Source organism: Acartia tonsa, chromosome 3 (assembly GCF_053477335.1).
Source record: "Acartia tonsa isolate MP-2025a chromosome 3, ASM5347733v1, whole genome shotgun sequence".
In the NCBI taxonomy this organism is placed as follows: Eukaryota; Metazoa; Arthropoda; class Copepoda; order Calanoida; family Acartiidae; genus Acartia; species Acartia tonsa.
The window spans coordinates 27582542-27601853 of record NC_137262.1 but is presented as its reverse complement, the minus strand read 5'-3'; the positions used below and the strand labels follow the sequence as shown (position 1 = coordinate 27601853).

Genomic DNA, 19312 nt, shown 5'->3' with positions numbered 1-19312 from the left:
TGGCCGCAATTTTTGACTTAGAGACTTCAAATTTTAAAATTAAGCTTATCTTACATGTCTACATAACGTATTAAAATTTCATAATTACGGTTGCCGGTTTCCCGCTGACCGCCGACTGCGGCAGCTGGCAGCTGCCAAGTACAGCTGCGGCCGCTGAAATTTATATTTTAAAATTTCTAATGTAAAATTTACAGAAGGATAAACATTTTATGAAAAAAAATTGCTCTTCTAGCTTCAAAAATAAGAAAATTACAGCCGTTTGAAATTTTTAAGTAAAAAAAGACCTTAAAACAAAGGTTGTTAAATAAAAGGGTGAAGGAAGCGAAAATTGACTTATACTTATAAAAGATCGGAAATTCATTATCAAACAGGGGACTTGCAAAAAAAATTAACGACTGTAAAGGGTTAGGGTAAAAATAACACAAAACGCATACAAACCGTCAAAATAAGATTATAGAGTAGCCCCGTTCCATACACCCAAGAGAGCATCTTTCAAACATTGAGAAAGCAATTATTCCCCCCCCCCCCTCCCTCCTCAAACAGTTGACTTTCCCTATATGTTTTATAATTTCCCCCTCCACCCTAGAAAACACCTATGTGTCAGGGATCTTAAGAGATAAGACAATGGGGAAAAAATTATATACATCCCCAGTATAGTGTTAAACAAAATTACCCTTCTTCAACTTATAATTTATGGTTGAAAGGTTTTAAACGAACCAATGAAAATCCAATCAAAGTTGTTGAGGTAACGAGAAGATAACGTATTTATAAAACTTGAGTACTACTGTAATTTCCACTCTAATGTGCACATCCTCCCTGGTACTTACACAAGCCCCCTTTCTATTGCTAAATCCTTTATATGTATAATAGAGTACACATAGAGAGTTGGCCCCTTTAAAAATAAATTTCATTTTGGACATTCTCTATCCTCGCCAAATAATAATTAAAAGTTCTAAATTAGAATATACTGTAAATCATAATTATTATTGTTATTCAAACAACCTTCATAAAATACAAAAATTATGACCGGTCTGTTACTTGTATAACTCTATTACCTAAGCCTTACCTAATACCTATAAACAGAAAAGTCAAGTAGTTTCCGAAAGTAAACACAACTGAACATTGAAATCATGTTTGCCCCCTCGCAATCTCAAAATAATAATCTAGCAAACAATAAATCTAATAATGATAATGAAGGATTTTGTTTGGACGCAAATCAGAATGTGTTTGTACGCGTGAAATGTGATTTTTGTGATAATGACGCAAAATTTGCGTGCGCCAGGTAAAACTTTATTTTAACAACATTGCAAGAAATTTTTACTTTTATGCGCATAGTTGTAAATTATAGATCACTAGATCCAATGAAAGGGTGGAGGTAAAAGGGTATTTACCCCATCAAACTTTGAAACACATAATTTTATCCCCCACAAATATTTTTTAAATGCATTAGATTACCCCCCCTCAAATAAAAGCTTGGACGTCCCTGACTAGAAGATGCACTTACAGCATCTAGGGGGAGGGATGGGTAGAAACCGCATAAACCTAAATTTTAAATGAAATAGCCTAAAACTTTCTCGGGACCTATAGGAAATAAAGAAGAAATATAAAAAAATTAATTATGTGTAAAGACGACAATGTCTTTCATCAATGTGCATACAATATGATGCTGTTATTGTAATCAACCGAATATAATTCAATACAAACAAGGGAATATTATTTTTGTCTGGCATAGTACCCTTATTCTAGAGAAGTTTAGCTTTTTACAATTTTATTTACCTATTAAATAAGATGAAGAAAGGGGAAATTCTTAAGATACTTCTTTTATGCGAAAGGCACCTGTTGTAATATCAACAAGAAAAGTTATTTCTCGTATCGTATTATAAACGGCTTTCCGCGGATATAGAATGTACAATTATAAGATTAAAAGGCACCGGCTAAAAAAACTGGTCTTAATCTTATGATTGTACATTCCTATATTCGTAGAAAACTGGATATAATACGATGCTAGACATAGTTTTTTCGTATTCATGAGAACCGGTTCCTATCCACCGGATTCAAATGAATACGAGAAAAAGCTTTAAATCTTAATAATTATACTATAAGGGTAGGGTAGGGGAATTAATTTAATTAATGTACTTTCTTTTACAAACTTAGAAGAATTTTTTAAAAGCAAAGCTTTTCTGTTATAAGGTTCGGTCCGTCCGTAGGTCTGTCAATTAGTAAGGGATTGTTTTTTTCGTCAATTTAGGCTTGTTAGAGTTTCCTAACGATTTCTAACTTTGAACGGTTCTTTTTTAACAGTTAGGTACGATTTAGAAAGTTTAAAGTCTCTTTAATCGTTATCAGAATTCCCGGGCGTCTGCTTAAAGCATTCTGCTTTTTGAACTGTTTTACAACAATTTTTTGTGTGAAATAATTACCCTATTCATAAGTTTATTAGATTAACGCAATTTTACAAAAAATTTATAAACAGTTTTGTTTTGATTTAAGTGGTAGTATTCGTTAGTCCTACTGTCTGCTTCGAGAGCTTCGCTTATATGGATGTTATTATCCTTGTTAATGTTCTTGTAGGTGTGAGGCCTCTTGGTCATGTTGTGAACTCCATGGATCTTACCACCAGCTTCCAGGTGCCTGTGCTCCTTTTAAGGTAATCTAGTGGCTATGCTATTAGCCTCTGGGAGCTTCCTCTCAAAACGGTGGGATCATCCCCTCTCCTCATTTATTTTTGTTTTAAATACTTTAATATATCGGATGACGATCAATTCAATGTTTCTTTTTATATTTTGATTTATTTGTATATATAGATCTTTAAAAGTAATGGAGAACTTAATCGGTTCAGAAATCTAAAGCTCCAGAAACAAGATTTTTTTCAAAGATTTCTTAAAATTTCATGTTTTTAGGTTTGTAGAAGTAATGCAGTTGGACGCTATGTGATAGCCAATAGGTAATAAGATTATACTTTTTTAGATAATACTGTCACATAACTTCAACCTAAAATTGGTATTATTACTGTCAGGTAGGCATAGGTTTCAAATCTGGACTACACCACGTCATTCTTAAACAGTACCAATCAATATTAAGATGAGAGTGATAGCATTGGTACAAAAATAGACCTAACTTTGGCATATAACCCTAGAGACATTGCACACCTTAGTTATCATTGTTTGCTTGGCATAACGTCTATGTGAAAATGCAATGTAAATACTTTTCATTTCATCGTTGTATTTTATGACCGTTTGCAGACTTATTTACCGTGCAATTATACATTTTTCAGTATGGCTTCGAAACCGATTCAAAGAATATTAAAATAAAAATCATAAAATTAATTGGTTAGCCAGGGCCTTCTGGCCCTTAGGGTTAACAAAACTGGTTTTAATATATTTTTATCTTATTATCCGAGGAACGCTGTCAAAATACGATGCGATAAATAATTAATATTCTATTTTAGAGACATCAAAGCCGGAGAAATCCTTGCTTCAGAAAATCCGTTGATAGTTGGACCAAACCAGGTATAATTATTAGGACAGCTACTCTACAACTATATGGTCTAAATGGTCTGTTCGTATGTCTGTAAGCTGATAGTTGGACCAAACCATGTATAGTTATCAGCGAAACTACTCTACTCTAGAATTATATGGTCGTTTCGTATGTCTGTACGGTGATAGTTGAACCAAACCAGGTAAAATTGTTAGGACAGATACTCTACAACTATATGGCCTTTTCGTATGTCTGTACGTTGATAGTTGGAACAAACCAGGTAAAATTGTTAGGACAGATACTCTACAACTATATGGCCTTTTCGTATGTCTGTACGTTGATAGTTGGAACAAACCAGGTAAAATTGTTAGGACAGCTACTCTACAACTATATGGCCTTTTCGTATGTCTGTACGTTGATCGATAGTTGTACCAAACCAGGTATAATTATCAGCGCAGCTTATCTACAAAAATGTATTGGGTGGTTTTAAACTATTTTTATGACCTCTATTTATCTCCCCCCTAAAGGTTTAGGGGTAAAGCAACTAGTTACAGTTGTATTAGATTTTTGTAAATCTATCAAAGCAAAGAATGCTGCATTTTTATGTGCTTTATTTTTTTTAATCATGTTTAACTTATATGTTATATTCTTGTTTTCTTGTCTATAACAAAGGTAATTATAGTAAAGCTATTCAACAAAAAACACAGGAAAAGTAAAACTCATTATTTTCAGCTACAAGGACGAAAACAATTTTAAATTTGACACAAAAATTCGCAAGAAGACTTTGTGGGCAAAACATTTTTTTTACAAAAGTCACGCACAGTTGAAATTTAGATATGTTAAAAGAGGTTAATTTTTAAGAATGTTTAAAGGATGTAAAAATGAAACATATTTTAATACTTTAAGTAAAACTTTCAATTGTTTTATTTTATTTTTCCGAAAAGTTTGTTCGAAGGACATAAAAATTAAATATTTTTCAGTATGGCTTATAAACCGACTAATAAACACTGGATTAGTACAATTCTCAGGCAATCATGTAGTGCATCATATTACAGACAAGTTTCCATGAATATTAAAATCATAAAATTAATACAAGTTTTGATAGCCCCGAGGGTTAATCTTATAATTTTTCATTTTAATATCCGTGGAAAGCTGTCTTTAACACGATGCGACAAATAACTCAAGTGAAATTTTTCTATTTTTCAGGAAAGCAAGCCTATTTGTCTTGGATGTTTGGCTGAAATTGATGTTAGGTAAATATCAAAATGTCTGTTTGTATGCCAGAAAGGTTTTTGGAAAATGTGATTGTCTCACCTCCTATTTAAGATAGATGATTACAAATTGTTCTGAAGATTATCTATACCAACGAGCATCTTTAAATAATACGCTTTGTCCGTTGGCCTATCGTTCACACTTCAAAGATATTATTTACAAATATTTATAATGATTATATAGCTTAATTGCCATCTCATTATCAGTCTCTTTCCTTTTCACTCTTATTTATGACTACCAAATATCTGCTCTATAACTTAGTTTGTCTGTTTGTCCATTTTGGTTTTGTTTGTGCTTCTCGCTACTTGTGGATTTATTCATTCTTGTTTAGTCTGTCTGAGGTAAAAGCATGAAATAAGTATCTGATCAAATTGAAACTTAGCAAAAAATGTGTGTATGTTATTTTTCAAAGTAAAAGTTCCCAAACGTCTGAATAGGCTCAGCACTTTTTAAAAATGGTGTCTCAAAGAATGTGTATTGTTGAGAATTTTTTTAAAATTTATTTATGTCGTTGGTCCCAAACAATATCTTAAGCGAAACAACTAGAATAATTATTCATCGCATCGTCTAATATACAGCTTTCCGCGGGTATTAAAATTTAAAAGGACTGAAGATCCGGGCTAAAAACTGGTATTGATTTTATCATTTTTATTTTAATATTTTGTAGAAATTTTCCTTGAAGCTGTTTCTAGTACCTATAAAAAAATGACGTCATGCAATACAAATGAAGAATGATAGGATAATACACAGACTAAATTAGCAATGGCAGACCAGTATACATTTTTATTGACAAATAGTAGGCCAGTATACATTTTAATTGACCAATGGTAGGCCAGTATGACATCATAATTATATTGATTATTTTAGTTATCTTTGTGAGAGATGTGGATATCCAATGTGTGATAAAGACTGTTCAAATTCGCCAGAACATCTACAGGTAATCATCATCAATTCATTCCAAATTCTCGGTAGCTATGCCATTCTTTAATCATTAATTTAAAATTCTAATGTTTGGTAAAAATTCTTATGGTAAAAATACTTTTTTGTCTATCTATGTCCAGGTTTAGGCAGACGCGCCTTTAGCATAGCAACTGCGGCTGAATGTGAAATAATCTTGCTTTTGCTGTAACTATTCTTCTTTGCTACCTATTAGACTGACTTAATATTTAACCTAGACTCTTTCATTTCACTTTTCCTAAACCTATATGAAAATTTAAATGGTCAGAAAGTGAAAAAGTCTTAATTAAAAATGATTTTTTTTATCATTTAACTATATACATATCAGAATCCATCCCAATTATGTAAATATATTTATATGTTTAGGAATGTGAAATATTGCGCCGGGGACCCAGGCCAAATTTTTCTAATGACTCTATTAACACAGAAGGTAATTAATTAATTAATTTTATAAAAAAGAAAATGAAAGGAAAGACTATAGAATATAAAAAATATTTTATTATAAAAAAGATAGAATTGGTAAAGGTAATCTTCATAAAAAAAATCAGCCGTCTATATTTCATAGAATCTGAGAGAAGTATATTTCCCCCATATTGTTACGGACTGACAGATGGACGGTTAATATGAGTTTGCTTCTAAGAAGAAATCTTAGGAAAAGGTCAACTAATTTATTCATACCAATGCTTCTGTTTCTTAAACCCCTGGCTCTATTTCAGCTGTGAATTTATAAAAACAAGAATGACAACATCCATAAAAGCGAAGCACTGAAACGGTAGGACAAACGAACTTTAACACTTGTATAGTGTCAGAACTGAATAATCATAATATAAATGTGTAAGAGTCAAAGCAAAATTGTAAGTAAATTTGTTGAAAAACTGCTTGATTCAGGATAATGTTTATGGACATACTTACATTTTTAGGACTTGATTATAGAGTTGCTTCGCTTATTACATTATACTTTGTCGCCCCAGGAATCAATATACCAAACATCAGATCAAAAATTGTTTTTAAAAAGTAAAAAAATCAACATGTTTAAAATGGACGTACGGACATTTTCGTGATGGCTTTCTAAATCGTACCTAACTATTAAAGGAATAACCATGCAAAATTTTAAATCGATAGGACAATTCTAACATGCCTAAATTAACAAAAAAAAGCTATCCGTTACGGACGTGAGGACGGACCGACCCTAATTATAGAAAAGCTTCGCTTTTAAAAATGGCAGCATAACTTTTGCTGCTTGTTGAAAAGGATGGCTCTTGTAACTGCAGCTCGTTGCCTTTTTATTATAACTAAGACTGTAGACTGTCCACTAATAATACAGGCTCTTTGATGGTACTAGAGACTGCGGATAATGGCTAATATGCTTTCAGCCGCTGATTATCAAAATTTTTACAGCAGATTGTTTACTAATTGATTGGCAGTTAATATTGAAAACTTAAGCTAAAGACAAAATTAATATCAACAAATATACATTTTGTATCGCAATATAAGAGCTTAAAAAAGGCAAAAAATGTTAATAGTACAAATTAAGGAATTTAAAGAATTTTATGCACTATAATTTCAACAAAAAAATAAAATAAAATTAAAATATATGTCTATCACTTGTAAATACTTGTTGATCTTTAAGAATTTTTATGAAACTTTCTTACTTAACTTTTTTTAACAACGCCGTTTATAAAATTTGGGTATGTAAATAATTAAATAAGAATCAGTTTATTGTTATAAAGAAGCGAAGCTACTCCATAATTCAAATACCCGCCCGTCTCGCACTAGCTCGTCAGTTCGTTTGACCGTCCGTCACCAATCCTGTCTATCTGTTAGAAACGGACTTTGGGGAAACCTGAATTTCTCATGTAATATTCAAGATATAAGGGAGCTAAAACTTTTGGTGATAATTCCCTGCACCAATGACTATTCAGTTTATAATCTACTTGGTCTGTCGGTAGAACTATATACATATTAATATTAAGTTTAGTAATTTATCTATTGATTCATCATCTTTCTTACTTTCTTTGTCTGTTTGTCCATCCATAATTCTTTGTGCTTCACTACTTTTGAATGTTGTCATCCTTGTTGACTTAAAAAATACTAAGGCTATTTTAACATTATAATACCTTTAGGTTCACTAGAATTTTTAGGTTATAATTGAAAAAGGTCTGAAATTTTATCATGAATTACAAAACTATCTATTCTATTTAATATTTTCAAATAAGAGCTTTTTAATAAAAGGTATTCATTAGTGTTAAAAGCCTAATAAAATAACCTAGAATATACACCTGATATTTTAGGAGAGAAATCTGCCAATGCAAAAATAAATGTAGTGTTAAATTTTAGTGTAAAAACATTTGTTAAATCTAGCAATAACAAGGATGACAATATCCAAAATCGTTTAGAGGGTAACTAAAACAGATTTTTGCACTTTAATACATCATAAACAGTTTCATTAGTGTCCTCACTTGTTGACCAATGTACCCCTCCTCCCTGATTATTTTTTTAAAAATAAATTAAATATAGGGATAGACGAAGTTTTTCTTTTGTTGTTTAGGTTAGGTTAGGTTATATTGAGTATTCGGTAGCCCCTTTTTCCTGCCTTTATTTTAATTTATTTCTTAATTAGGTAGGAGTGTTTGGGTGCTTAATATGCACTTAGTGTGAAAGCCCATTTATACCCATTATCTTTAGATATAATCAATTAAATAATTCTGCTATTGTTTTAATTTTTATGTTTAAAGTACATATTTTGTTAAAATTATTTTATTAAAGAGTAGTTTCCCTGTTGGAGAAAAAAAGTATGGCCATTAGTTTAAAACAAATAACTATTGTGACACTTTTGTTTTGCATATATTTAACAATTGACATGTACATAAATACTTGGATGTTACACCAGATTTTCATGTACCTTGATAAATTGATACTTCCAGCTGGCTAGAATGAAACTACAATTCCACTTCCTTTACTTCTTCCCTACTCTCCTACTGGATGAACGAAATGACCAATATATAAGGTTTATATAATCAACCTAAATTGACGACAAATTTTCCCCTGTCAATATATCCACTTATTCTATTTGCTTATATTTAACATAGTTAATTATGTGGCCTGCACCTTATACATTTTCAACCGATAAGCTTCAAGGGAAAGTCCTATAGAAGAAAATAATTAAGTGAAAATTTTGACATTCCCCTTATGATGTTCGACACCCCCTTTAAACTAAAATATAGAAGAGTATATTAGCCCCTGACAAGCGGGGTATAAAGAGGTGTATAGCTAGTGGGGTGATACATTCCCCTTCTGCAGCATCTGCCCCGTTATATCATCTGTTGGCTGAAAAATTTATGAACTGTTATTCATTTTTGATAACTGAATTAGTATATTTTTGTATTGATTTATCGTCCATTGTGTTTTCCTTAATATCTCTGAGACAATTCAATGTTAATTTGATTTTGATTTTATAGCATTAGACAAAATGCCTACACAAATTTGAAATATTTATTTTAGCCTACCACTGTATCTTGCCACTACGAGTATTGTTGCTTCAGAATCAAGATGTGTCAAGATTACTCCTTCAATTTATGGACCATAGGTATTTATCAAATCTTAAAATATGTGTTCAATTGTAGGATTAGTTCTTTTGTAATTAGGTCTTTTGTAGGATTAGGTCTTTTGTATTTTAGTTCTTTTGTAATTAGGTCTTTTATAATTAGGTCTTTTGTAATTAGGTCTTTTGTAATTAGGTCTTTTGTAATTAGGTCTTTTGTACTTAGGTCTTTTGTATTTTAGGTCTTTTGTATTTAGGTCTGTGTATTTAGGTCTTTTGTATTTAGGTCTTTTGTATTTAGGTCTGTGTATTTAGGTCTTTTGTAATTTAAGTCTTTTGTAATTTAGGTCTTTTGTAAGATTAGGTCTTTTGCAGGATTAAGTGTTTTGTAGGATTAGGTCTTTTGTAGGGTTAGGTCTTTGGCAGATAGGTAGCAATAATACTGGTACCCAAAGTTTTAAAACCACGTTATCATTGCTTCAAAAGCTCAAAAACTTTGTTATTCAAATTTGATCGGTTGGTTCCAAAGTTATAAACTTTTAAACCAATAATCATTTTATTCAGAGATGGTGTAATATTGTTAAACATCAATGGGATCCTGTATAAATTTGTTGTCCATTGTCTTATCCTTTAAGATCCCTGCATACTATAGACGTCAAAATGATACAATGTTAGTAGGTTAGGCGCGTGACAATATTAATATGTACATTTAGTATAATTGTCTTAACCTACAAAATGCGCGAAAGGTAAAAAATCAATAAAGAAAATGATATGTAGTATTTGTAATGTCACATTGAAAGATTATTAGTAAATTTATTTATTACATTATTGTTATACTTTTCAGGGAAGGAAGAGAAGGAAGTGATTATTGGAAGACTTCACAAAAATTTGTTGTGGACCATCTGAGAGAAACACTGAAATTTGATCAATTTAGTCAGGTTGTTTTTAAGTTAAACTTGTTAGCAGGGCTTTGTAGTTACACACAGCCACCCTCTACAGGGCGGCTTATTGAAGCCTATCCGTTCAGCCGAGCGGCTATTTAAGCCTACCAATTAGGCTCACTATCAGTCGTGCTCTTAAAGACATGCACTCAATAACAAGCAGTTTTTGAGATTCAAAATATATTTTTTCTAAGTATAAAAATAAGTTTTTTGGGTAAATTTTTGTCCAAATTATATTTAATAATCATATTGTAAATCATTTTATATATAGAAAATTGATATTTTTATTAAATAGTCTAGATCATTTGATTAACATTAGTAACTCAGTCAGACATACAAACTTCACCTAGTTAGAAATAGTTGCTCCGCTACTCATAACGAACTGTAAACTATGTAAAACAATTAATTATGATCATTTAGGATGACATCCACAGAATTATAGGAATTCTTGAGGTTAACAGCTTTGAACTTCATTCTTATGGAAACTCAGGTAGTAAGATAGATAGATATAGACAAACAGACAAACACAAAGATGAATTAAAAACAGACACACAAGCAAACAGTCAGACAATTAGACAGACAAACAAACACACAAACAGACAGACAAACAGACATACAAACAGACAGACAACAAGACAAAAAAAACAGACAAAATGACAGACAGACTGACAGACTGACAGACAGATATACAAATATACAAATATACAGAAAGATAAACAAAATGATAGACACACAAACAAACAGGCTAACATTACAATTCTCACATTATTATATGCAATTTAGGATACAGAGGTGTTTTTGGTGTTGGTTCATTACTCTCCCATGCTTGTAGGTAATTATCTTAAACCTTAAAGTAACATTGGATCCAATCCTGTACCTAATATAACCTAGCCTAACCTAATCTAAAGTAAAAACAAACTTCACACCCTCCATCTTCCTGTTTTCATATTTTCAAAATAAGGTGGCGGGGGTGGGATATGTTTTACTAGGTACTATCCAGGTATTTTTAAAAAGTTGTTATAGTGGAAAGATATAAAAAAAGTGAAATATTCACCATAATGATAAATTTTTTTTTGTGTTACTTTAGTGCAAATGCGAAGATTCTGTTTGGAAAGGAGCCTCCATTTGCTTCTAAATTAATGGCAACCACTGATATTGCTGCAGGAGAGGTAATTGAATAGATCAAGGACGTCCAAGCTTTTTCTTATGGGGGGGGGGGGGAGGTAGAACATTCGAATAGGGGAGTAATTCAAATTTACGGGAGGTTATTTTCTTATATATTTACATAAAAGTATAAGAATGTCAGTCTGTGAATGTGTGTTTCTAACGAAGGTTATCGCTAACCACTGATCCGATATGGTTCACCTTCATATTGAAGCTTTTTATAGGTGTAGAAAAGTTTAAAATGTTTAGGAGGGTTAGGAGGGAAAAAGCTGAGAGTCAACTTCACTCCTTCCCTTAAGTGTCTCTAGGGTCTTGGCTGTAGGCAGATAATAAACACACAGGAAAGCAAAAATTAACAGACTAACAGACAGACAAATTAGAGATTAACTAAATTACAAAAATATCATTTGACATTTAATTTAATTTTTTTATTGTCTAGGAAATAGTAACTAGTTATCTTGACCCTCTGCAGTCAACATTGAAACGAAGGAACTTACTCAAGACTGGCTGGTAAGAAGCATTGTACTTCACACAAGTACATGTACTCTACATATAAGTTGTGTTCTTACATTTAGTACAATGAGTGCTGAGTGAAGTATTTGTTTAGTATATGTCTTGTTTGCTGTTTGTTATTTACAACAACCACAAAACATTTTAACATGTTTTATGAACTTTTAACTTAAACTTTCCTGAAAACTCAAAAATATAATTTTTATGTGCTATTTATATCACCAAACCTCACATTTTAGAAAAATAATTTTCTAAAAGAATAATTCAGTTTTCCAGTATGGCTTAGAAACCGACTAATATCCGTTTGAATTAGAACTTGTTCTTAGCCATACTGAAAAATCATGTACAGCATCGTATAACAGACAATTTTTCTACGAATATTAAAATAAAAATCATAAAATTGATATCAGTTTGTTAGCCCAGGCCTTTACCATATGGGGCTAAAAAAAAACTTGTTTAATCTTATAATTATCATTCCAATATACGCGAAAAGCTGTCTATTTAACGATGCGTTAAAAAACTGTTATAATTTTTAAAATATAAAAATAGGCATTTTTATGTGTTAAATATGCTCTGTTTATTGTTTGTTTGTCTGTTGTTCACCCTAAAATTTTTAGGTCATAACCGAATAATCTGTGACTGAAAGTATAGTTATTTGTCGCATCTAATTATAGACAGCTTTCCGCGGTTATGAAAATGAAAAATTATAAGATCAAAACCAGTTTTGTTAATCCCCAGGGGCTAAAAGCCAGGAATAACTAAATTTTTAATAATTGTATAATTCTTTATTTAATATCTGTGGAAAATTTTCTGTAAAATAATTTTTTAATTTGACTGAGAACTGGTTTTAATCCATTGGATATTTTCGGTTTCGAAGCCATACTGAAAAACATATTTTGATATCATCATAAAACACACCAAATATTATTAAAAAATCGAGAACTCTCTATGCATTATTACAAGGTGGGTATTATTGTGCTTGTCAAACGTGTTTTTAATCAATCTGTGATATACTTTTTTTATTATTTAATTACTGCATGTCAAATGTTCGTATAATTTGTAAATAAATATAAGGAATAAAAATCTATTTTTTGTAAACTGTATGTTTTGTATTTTGGGAGGGAGGAGACATTGGACTGTAAATTATACTGGTACTCACAGTTTTGAAATCAGGATCTTTGGCCTAAATTTTAGTAACTTTTATATAATATTCATTGAATGTCCAAACTTGTCAACCGATAACTTTTATCTACGTAATTTGTAAATACTTTTTGTAATGGGGGTATGCATTTATTGTCCATTGTCTTATCCATTAAGATCCCTAATAGTGTATTTACTGTTTGTGTTGTGTTACTTATATTACAAAATTGTACACACATACCTTTCAAAAATAAGGACTATGATTTTTGCTTTGTTTAAGTATTTAGTTTAATTTTAAGAGCTTTTTTGAAGAACTCCTCTTTGTAATGAAGTAGCTAAATGTATGGTTGTTTGTCAATTGAGTTCTCATAAACGGCAGTACATTTCAGAGAGTTATGTTACGAGAATTAATTGATTCGTGCTTGCAATATATTTAAAACTTTACCTTTTATTGAAGCATTATATACTTCCCCGAATTTATATTATTTTGATAATGAAATTGGATTCTAAAAAAATCGTTAACTTTTGTAGTTTCCAAAACCCTAAAGGCATGCTTCATAGTGTTGCTTAAATCCTGCTATCATTGTCTATAACAAAAAGTATACTTATCTTAAAATGGGCATAAACATAAAAGATAGGAATACCCCTGGATCCTTACTAAAATGCTGTAGTATTGTATTAACATCTTGTTTCCAGAAGAAACGTTTGCTCAACTCAGGTATAGCACAGGACTACTCCAGAGGCATAGCTCATGACTACTCCAGAGGCATAGCTCATAACTACTCCAGGTAAAGCACATGGCTATTGAAGGTATAGCAGAGGACTACATCATCAATTTTGTAACCAGGTATAAACCAGGGAATGGCATATATAAGGGGGGAAGGAATCATTTGACATTCGAATTGTACCAAAGTTTTAAAACCCTGTTAATTTATTCGTTGGCTAAAAAACGTTAGGGACTATATTGAATATTAATTGCATATTTGATGACTAGCAGTGTTCAATCTTTTCAACTAATAACTTTAAAAAGAAATAATAATTTTGTTTATTATAATTGGGGACTTACATCAATTTATCCCCCATTTTCGTATTCTTTAATATCCCTGTAATTAACATAGTAGCATTATAAGATATCCAATATGAAGTAGAATCTTTAGGCAAAATAAGTATTTTTTAATTATTCCATTTTGAATATACACAAACAAAAATACAAATAATTAAAAACTATTTAGTTTTCAAATTTTTTTATGTCTCTTTGTCTCGTCTAAATGTTTCTGTATTTTTGTGCCTTTTTATCAAACTAATCTTGAAAAACAAACAAAAAAGCAAGAAATGAAAGCTTCAACTAATTGACCTAAAAAAATAGCACATTTAAGGAAAGAACAAATAAAAAGGAAAAACATTTTTATGTCATATCTAATTCTAAGTGGGAGGGAGTTGATATTAGACTATTTATGATATTGTCCCCCCCCCCCCAAAAAAAAAACTTGTTCTATCATTTTTTAGGTTAAAAACTTTTAATGTTAAAAATAAATCTTGTTGTACAACGTAACTTTTTATGCAAATGATTTTAATCTATCATTGGATAATTTGTTTTTCATTACCATTGGTACGTTGTTTATCGACCATTGACACGTCTCTTAAGTTCTTTGATTTTATCAGCGTGCCAACTCTAAAACCAGAGTATGTTTGTCTGGCCAATTGTAACGTAGCGTGCTGTTAAGAAAAATTACTATTGATAGGTTTCGAGATTATTCCTAATTTTGGGCTAAAATTATCAATTAATTTAAGTCTTCTTAAAAGTAATTAATCTTTTTCCACATACAATAGACAGATAGACATTCCTAGAATTTTAATCGATTTTAACTTTATGATACATAATAAAAAATTAGGTTACAATTACTAGAAATATAAACAAAAATTGTCTAAGCTTACTCTGAAAAAAATATATATATATAAAAGTAAGAATCACATTTTTTTCAGGAAATTTGAATGTATCTGCCAACGTTGTTTGGATCCTACGGAGTTAAATACTCATCTAGGAGCTTTCTTTTGTCCGAGGTAAATGGATATATAGAATACGTGGATATTGTGATGTTATTTTTGTCGTAAATTTAAGTTGTTAATATAGTCTTCAAATTTTGGTCTATACGTTCCTTCATTGTCAGGAGAAGTGATAAGGTCATACGGGTGGGATGGGGGGTATCGTTTTATTAGCCAGCTTGGATAATCATTTTATCAGGGTATGCAATAGTCTTTCACAATATCCAGGTATTTTATATTCATGCCAAACGAGGGAATTCAGAAATTATACTTTTTCCTTCCTTATCGTCCAAAGTGATCTCCTTATTATTAAAAAAAACATTCTTATCGAAGACAAAAACCTAAAAAAATAGGATTTGTTTTAGTTTATCATCTAATGAAAACCGGGGTCGTGCAGGAGGTGGTTGTAGACTCAGGGGTAATCAAACTCCACGGAATTTAAATTTTAATAGAATGCCTTCCCCTTTTTTTCTTTTTTTTCTCAAGGCTCACACCCCAATTCCTGTGCATGCCTCTTATCAAAACCGATTTGTTTTCTAATTCAATCAAAATTTATAATACATAGGTATAAAAAGAGTATCAATTTCGAAAAGAAAATTTTTTTTCATTCAAAGATGTACTGCCAATACCCAGAAAACAAGTATAATTCAACCCACACAAGCGGGAGAATTAATATGTCCTGACTGTCTATATCAAGTACAAACTGATGAGTATCTCCAGCTTATGGACAAGTTTTCTGAGAAGATTAAATATACTTCTACTGAGGAAAGGTGAGTACTATGACAACATCCATACAAGTGAATCTAAATAATCATGTTAGAGATTTATAAGTGCTAACAAAATTGTAAAAGTAAATTTGTTGCCTATGTTTTAGGACATACTTACCTTTTTATGACTTGATTATAAAAAATTAATTATATAATTTTATTTTTTGTCTTACTTGTTTTGATACATGTTTTGAATAATTTAAGAATTGTATTCTAACATTTAGGTACAATGTAGATTCTTGGCTTGAGCTTATTCAAGAAGCAGATAAATATTTTCCTAAAACACATCAGGTATCATTACAAAATACTAACAATAATACGTCCATAAACCAAAATTTCGAAGGGGGTGTGATACAGACAACAAGAGGTTTCTATTTTTTTTTTGGTCAGGGGGGTAGATAAACCCCTTTAAATTAATATATGGGAGTTGTGGCTTTTTTACCTTGACACCCACTGTTACAGTGGAGTGTATCAGGGGTTTGATCACCTAGGGTGGTGTATCTACCCCCCTGACAAAATTAAGTGGGTTGGATACACTCACTTATGCACATCTCTGGGTAATACCACAATATCTTAAACTTTATTGTCTATGTATATAAACATTTATTGAAGGGGTAAATTTTAGCCACAGCCATCTATTGTGCCGCCAAGTTTCTATTCAGCTGCCCGGCTTTCTAAGCAACCCAGTAAGATTCTTTGTCAGATTTAAAGTTACTCTCAGCTGCAGTTCAATAATATTTTATTACTGCAGGTGCACCAAGAAATATCCCGTTGGTTAGTCCCCATCCTATGTCGTGGATATAGCAAAACATTTGCAGATTTTCCAATAGATCAAGTTATATTGAAGGTAATAGTTATTCATTGCATGATATTTATAGATAGTTTTCTGCGAACAGAAAATGAGAAATATAGGATTGATTTTTTCCCCTGAAAGGGCGATGACTTGGGCCAACATTTCTATGATTTGCATTTTATTATTCTAGGACATTGTCTACAAGTTTCTTGGCTGAATTACAAACAGCTTCAGTACCTTTTTTAGCGTTAGAAAATCTCAAAAATCTATTTTTAGTTGGCCCTAGCCCGAAGATATTTGAATCTCCTCGACAAAGTAGAACCGGGGCTCACAAGAAATAGAGTTAAAACTATCTTTGAAGTTGTGGATGTTACTTTATTTTTAATTCAGGTAATTATTTCTCGCATCTTATTAAAGACAGCTTTCCGCAGATATTAAAAAGGAAAATTAAAAGATTAAAACTAATTTTGTTATTTGTGAGAAATTATCTACAATACTATGCTATACATGATTTTTATGTATGGCTGAGAACCGGTTCTAATCCAGCGGATATCATTCGGTTTTGAAGCCATACTGGAAAATGCTTTGGGAATTTTGTCAGTATTGAAGTATTAGCCAAACATTGGCTTTTCTTTGCAGTAATGCTTCTTATAGGTGATAGAACCTCCATCCTTCTAATAAAAGTAGCTCTTTAAAAAGTTCTCATCTCCCTTTAATATTTTTTTTTAAATAAAACTTAAAGTGCCCCTAGATGACTCTTAGAGCGCAGCAACTTTTACCCTTCAATACAAAGTAGTAAATTTATATTTCATGAAGGATAAACTTAATACTGGATGTAAAATCAGCAATCAAGATGTTTCCGAGTTTTATGGAACTGAAACTAATATGGACAACATTATAACAGGTTTATTTTTTTCTCAGTATAATATTAATAACTATATAAGTTGTTTAGTAGCGTTTAAGGGAAATGTAAATTTTTCGGCTGCTATTCAAGAAAGGCGGCTTAAATTTTGACACACAGAAAACTGTCCCGAATTTGTATTACTTTTGACGAACAAGACTCCAGTGACGTCATATTTTTCTTTCCCGAAAAAGGGAAGGGGGGAAGAAAATCTCTTTTAAAAAGATGGGGAAAACCCCCTTTTCTCCCATCTCTTTTTTCTTCCTCCCTTCCCTTTTTTTTCTTTCCCCCTTCCCTTTTTCGGGAAAGAAAAATATGACGTAACTGGAGTCTTGTTCCTCAAAATTAATACAAATTCGGGACAGTTTTCTGTGTGTCTTAAATTTTTTGTGATGTTTTCATTTACTATTGCATTGAGCATCCAGTATATAATTTATTTGGTCCGTTAGGTTGTCGGTCATGCTAAAAAAACAATGCATACATATTCTATTAAAAAGGGTTCATATGTTTTTTTTATTTATATGAATGAATATCTGCAATGAAACTTACTTTTTCCGTTTGTTCATCCCTGGTTTTCGCTACTTATGGATGTTGTCATCCTGATTTATTTTAATTTTTATAGATTTATCAAAGAACATTGACGAAATGATATTTATTTTTATCAAACTTGGAGCTCATTCCGGCTTTGAGGAAAACTTTCATCTATTTTTTCAGTGAAGCTTATCTTAAAAGTTGGTTGTCTATCTGTCCATATTATATATGGTGGCCATGTTAAATAAATAAAAATATTTAAATGTTTCAACAAGGCATTTAATAATGTTCCAATATATTTCTTATATTATAATAATTTTATTTGGAGGTCCTTCAAGTTTATCCTCATATTATCGTAATAAGATATCCGGCTGTCTTTTGTACAGCAAAATTTCTGTAGAATTTATAGTGAAGCTTCGTATAGATCCAAAAAAGGTTTAGAACTATTTTTGGAAAAGTTACCTCCTTCCTTCTGAAAGAAGCATCTCCGCAAAAAAAAATTAGTAGAATTAAAAGTGGAGGGTAGATTCCGCCCCTCCCCCCCATTGACTTAAGTGCCCCTAGAGGCATCTATGGGCTAAGCCACTAGTTGATTTCAAAAGATGAAAGTTTATTTTTGACAGGTATGGATATCTCAACAAATACCAATTTTGAAACAAAGATTGAATTTAATTAAAAATTCATTATGAAAAAAAACATAATATTTTGAATGTTTGTGTAATATAATAAGCTCTACTATCAATTTTATTGGTTTATAAGTCAATTTAAATACAGTGTGTTTTTTTTTATGAGCACTTTTTTGAAAGCAATTTTACCCCACTTATAGTTATCAGAATTTAATCATTAATGGCTTATTTTCTTCGTTTTTTAGAAGAAATTATGAAACAACAAACAAAATTACAGTTTTTGTTGAAAAAGTACAGTAAAGTTGAAAATTAAAAACTTAGGTGTCAACATCTAAAAATGGTTTTAGCGCATTTTTCTTATGCTCAAATAATCAACCTTTTGCAAGAATGGCTGCTAAACACTTCAAAGTTGAGATATAGAGCTAAAAATGTATACAGATACTATTTGGGACATGTACTAGAACATATCAAAGTTTGAAGGTCATATCTCAACTAGGGAGGGAGTACTGGCCCCCCAAAGTCGACTACAGAAAATCCATTTTTTTAAGAAAAATGCGCTAAAACCATTTTTATATGTTGACACCTAAGTTTATAATTTTCAACTTTACTGTACTTTTTCAACAAAAACTGTAATTTTTTTTGTTGTTTC

General features: G+C 31.2%; 1 protein-coding gene across 1 annotated transcript; it reads left to right on the top strand.

Annotated features, from left to right (window-relative positions):
* The first annotated feature begins 1050 nt into the window (after positions 1-1050).
* Positions 1051-18883, top strand: LOC145313789 (uncharacterized). The gene is made up of 21 exons (XM_080153402.1): positions 1051-1282; positions 2572-2647; positions 2901-2944; positions 3449-3509; positions 4684-4730; positions 5617-5686; positions 6073-6136; positions 9208-9292; positions 10092-10185; positions 10609-10678; positions 10972-11020; positions 11276-11357; positions 11792-11862; positions 14986-15063; positions 15660-15815; positions 16037-16103; positions 16564-16659; positions 16882-16995; positions 17422-17509; positions 18129-18197; positions 18662-18883. Exons 1-21 carry the CDS (start codon positions 1131-1133, stop codon positions 18724-18726), a joined length of 1698 nt encoding a protein of 565 aa, XP_080009528.1. The 5' UTR covers positions 1051-1130; the 3' UTR covers positions 18727-18883.
* The last annotated feature ends 429 nt before the right edge of the window (positions 18884-19312 follow it).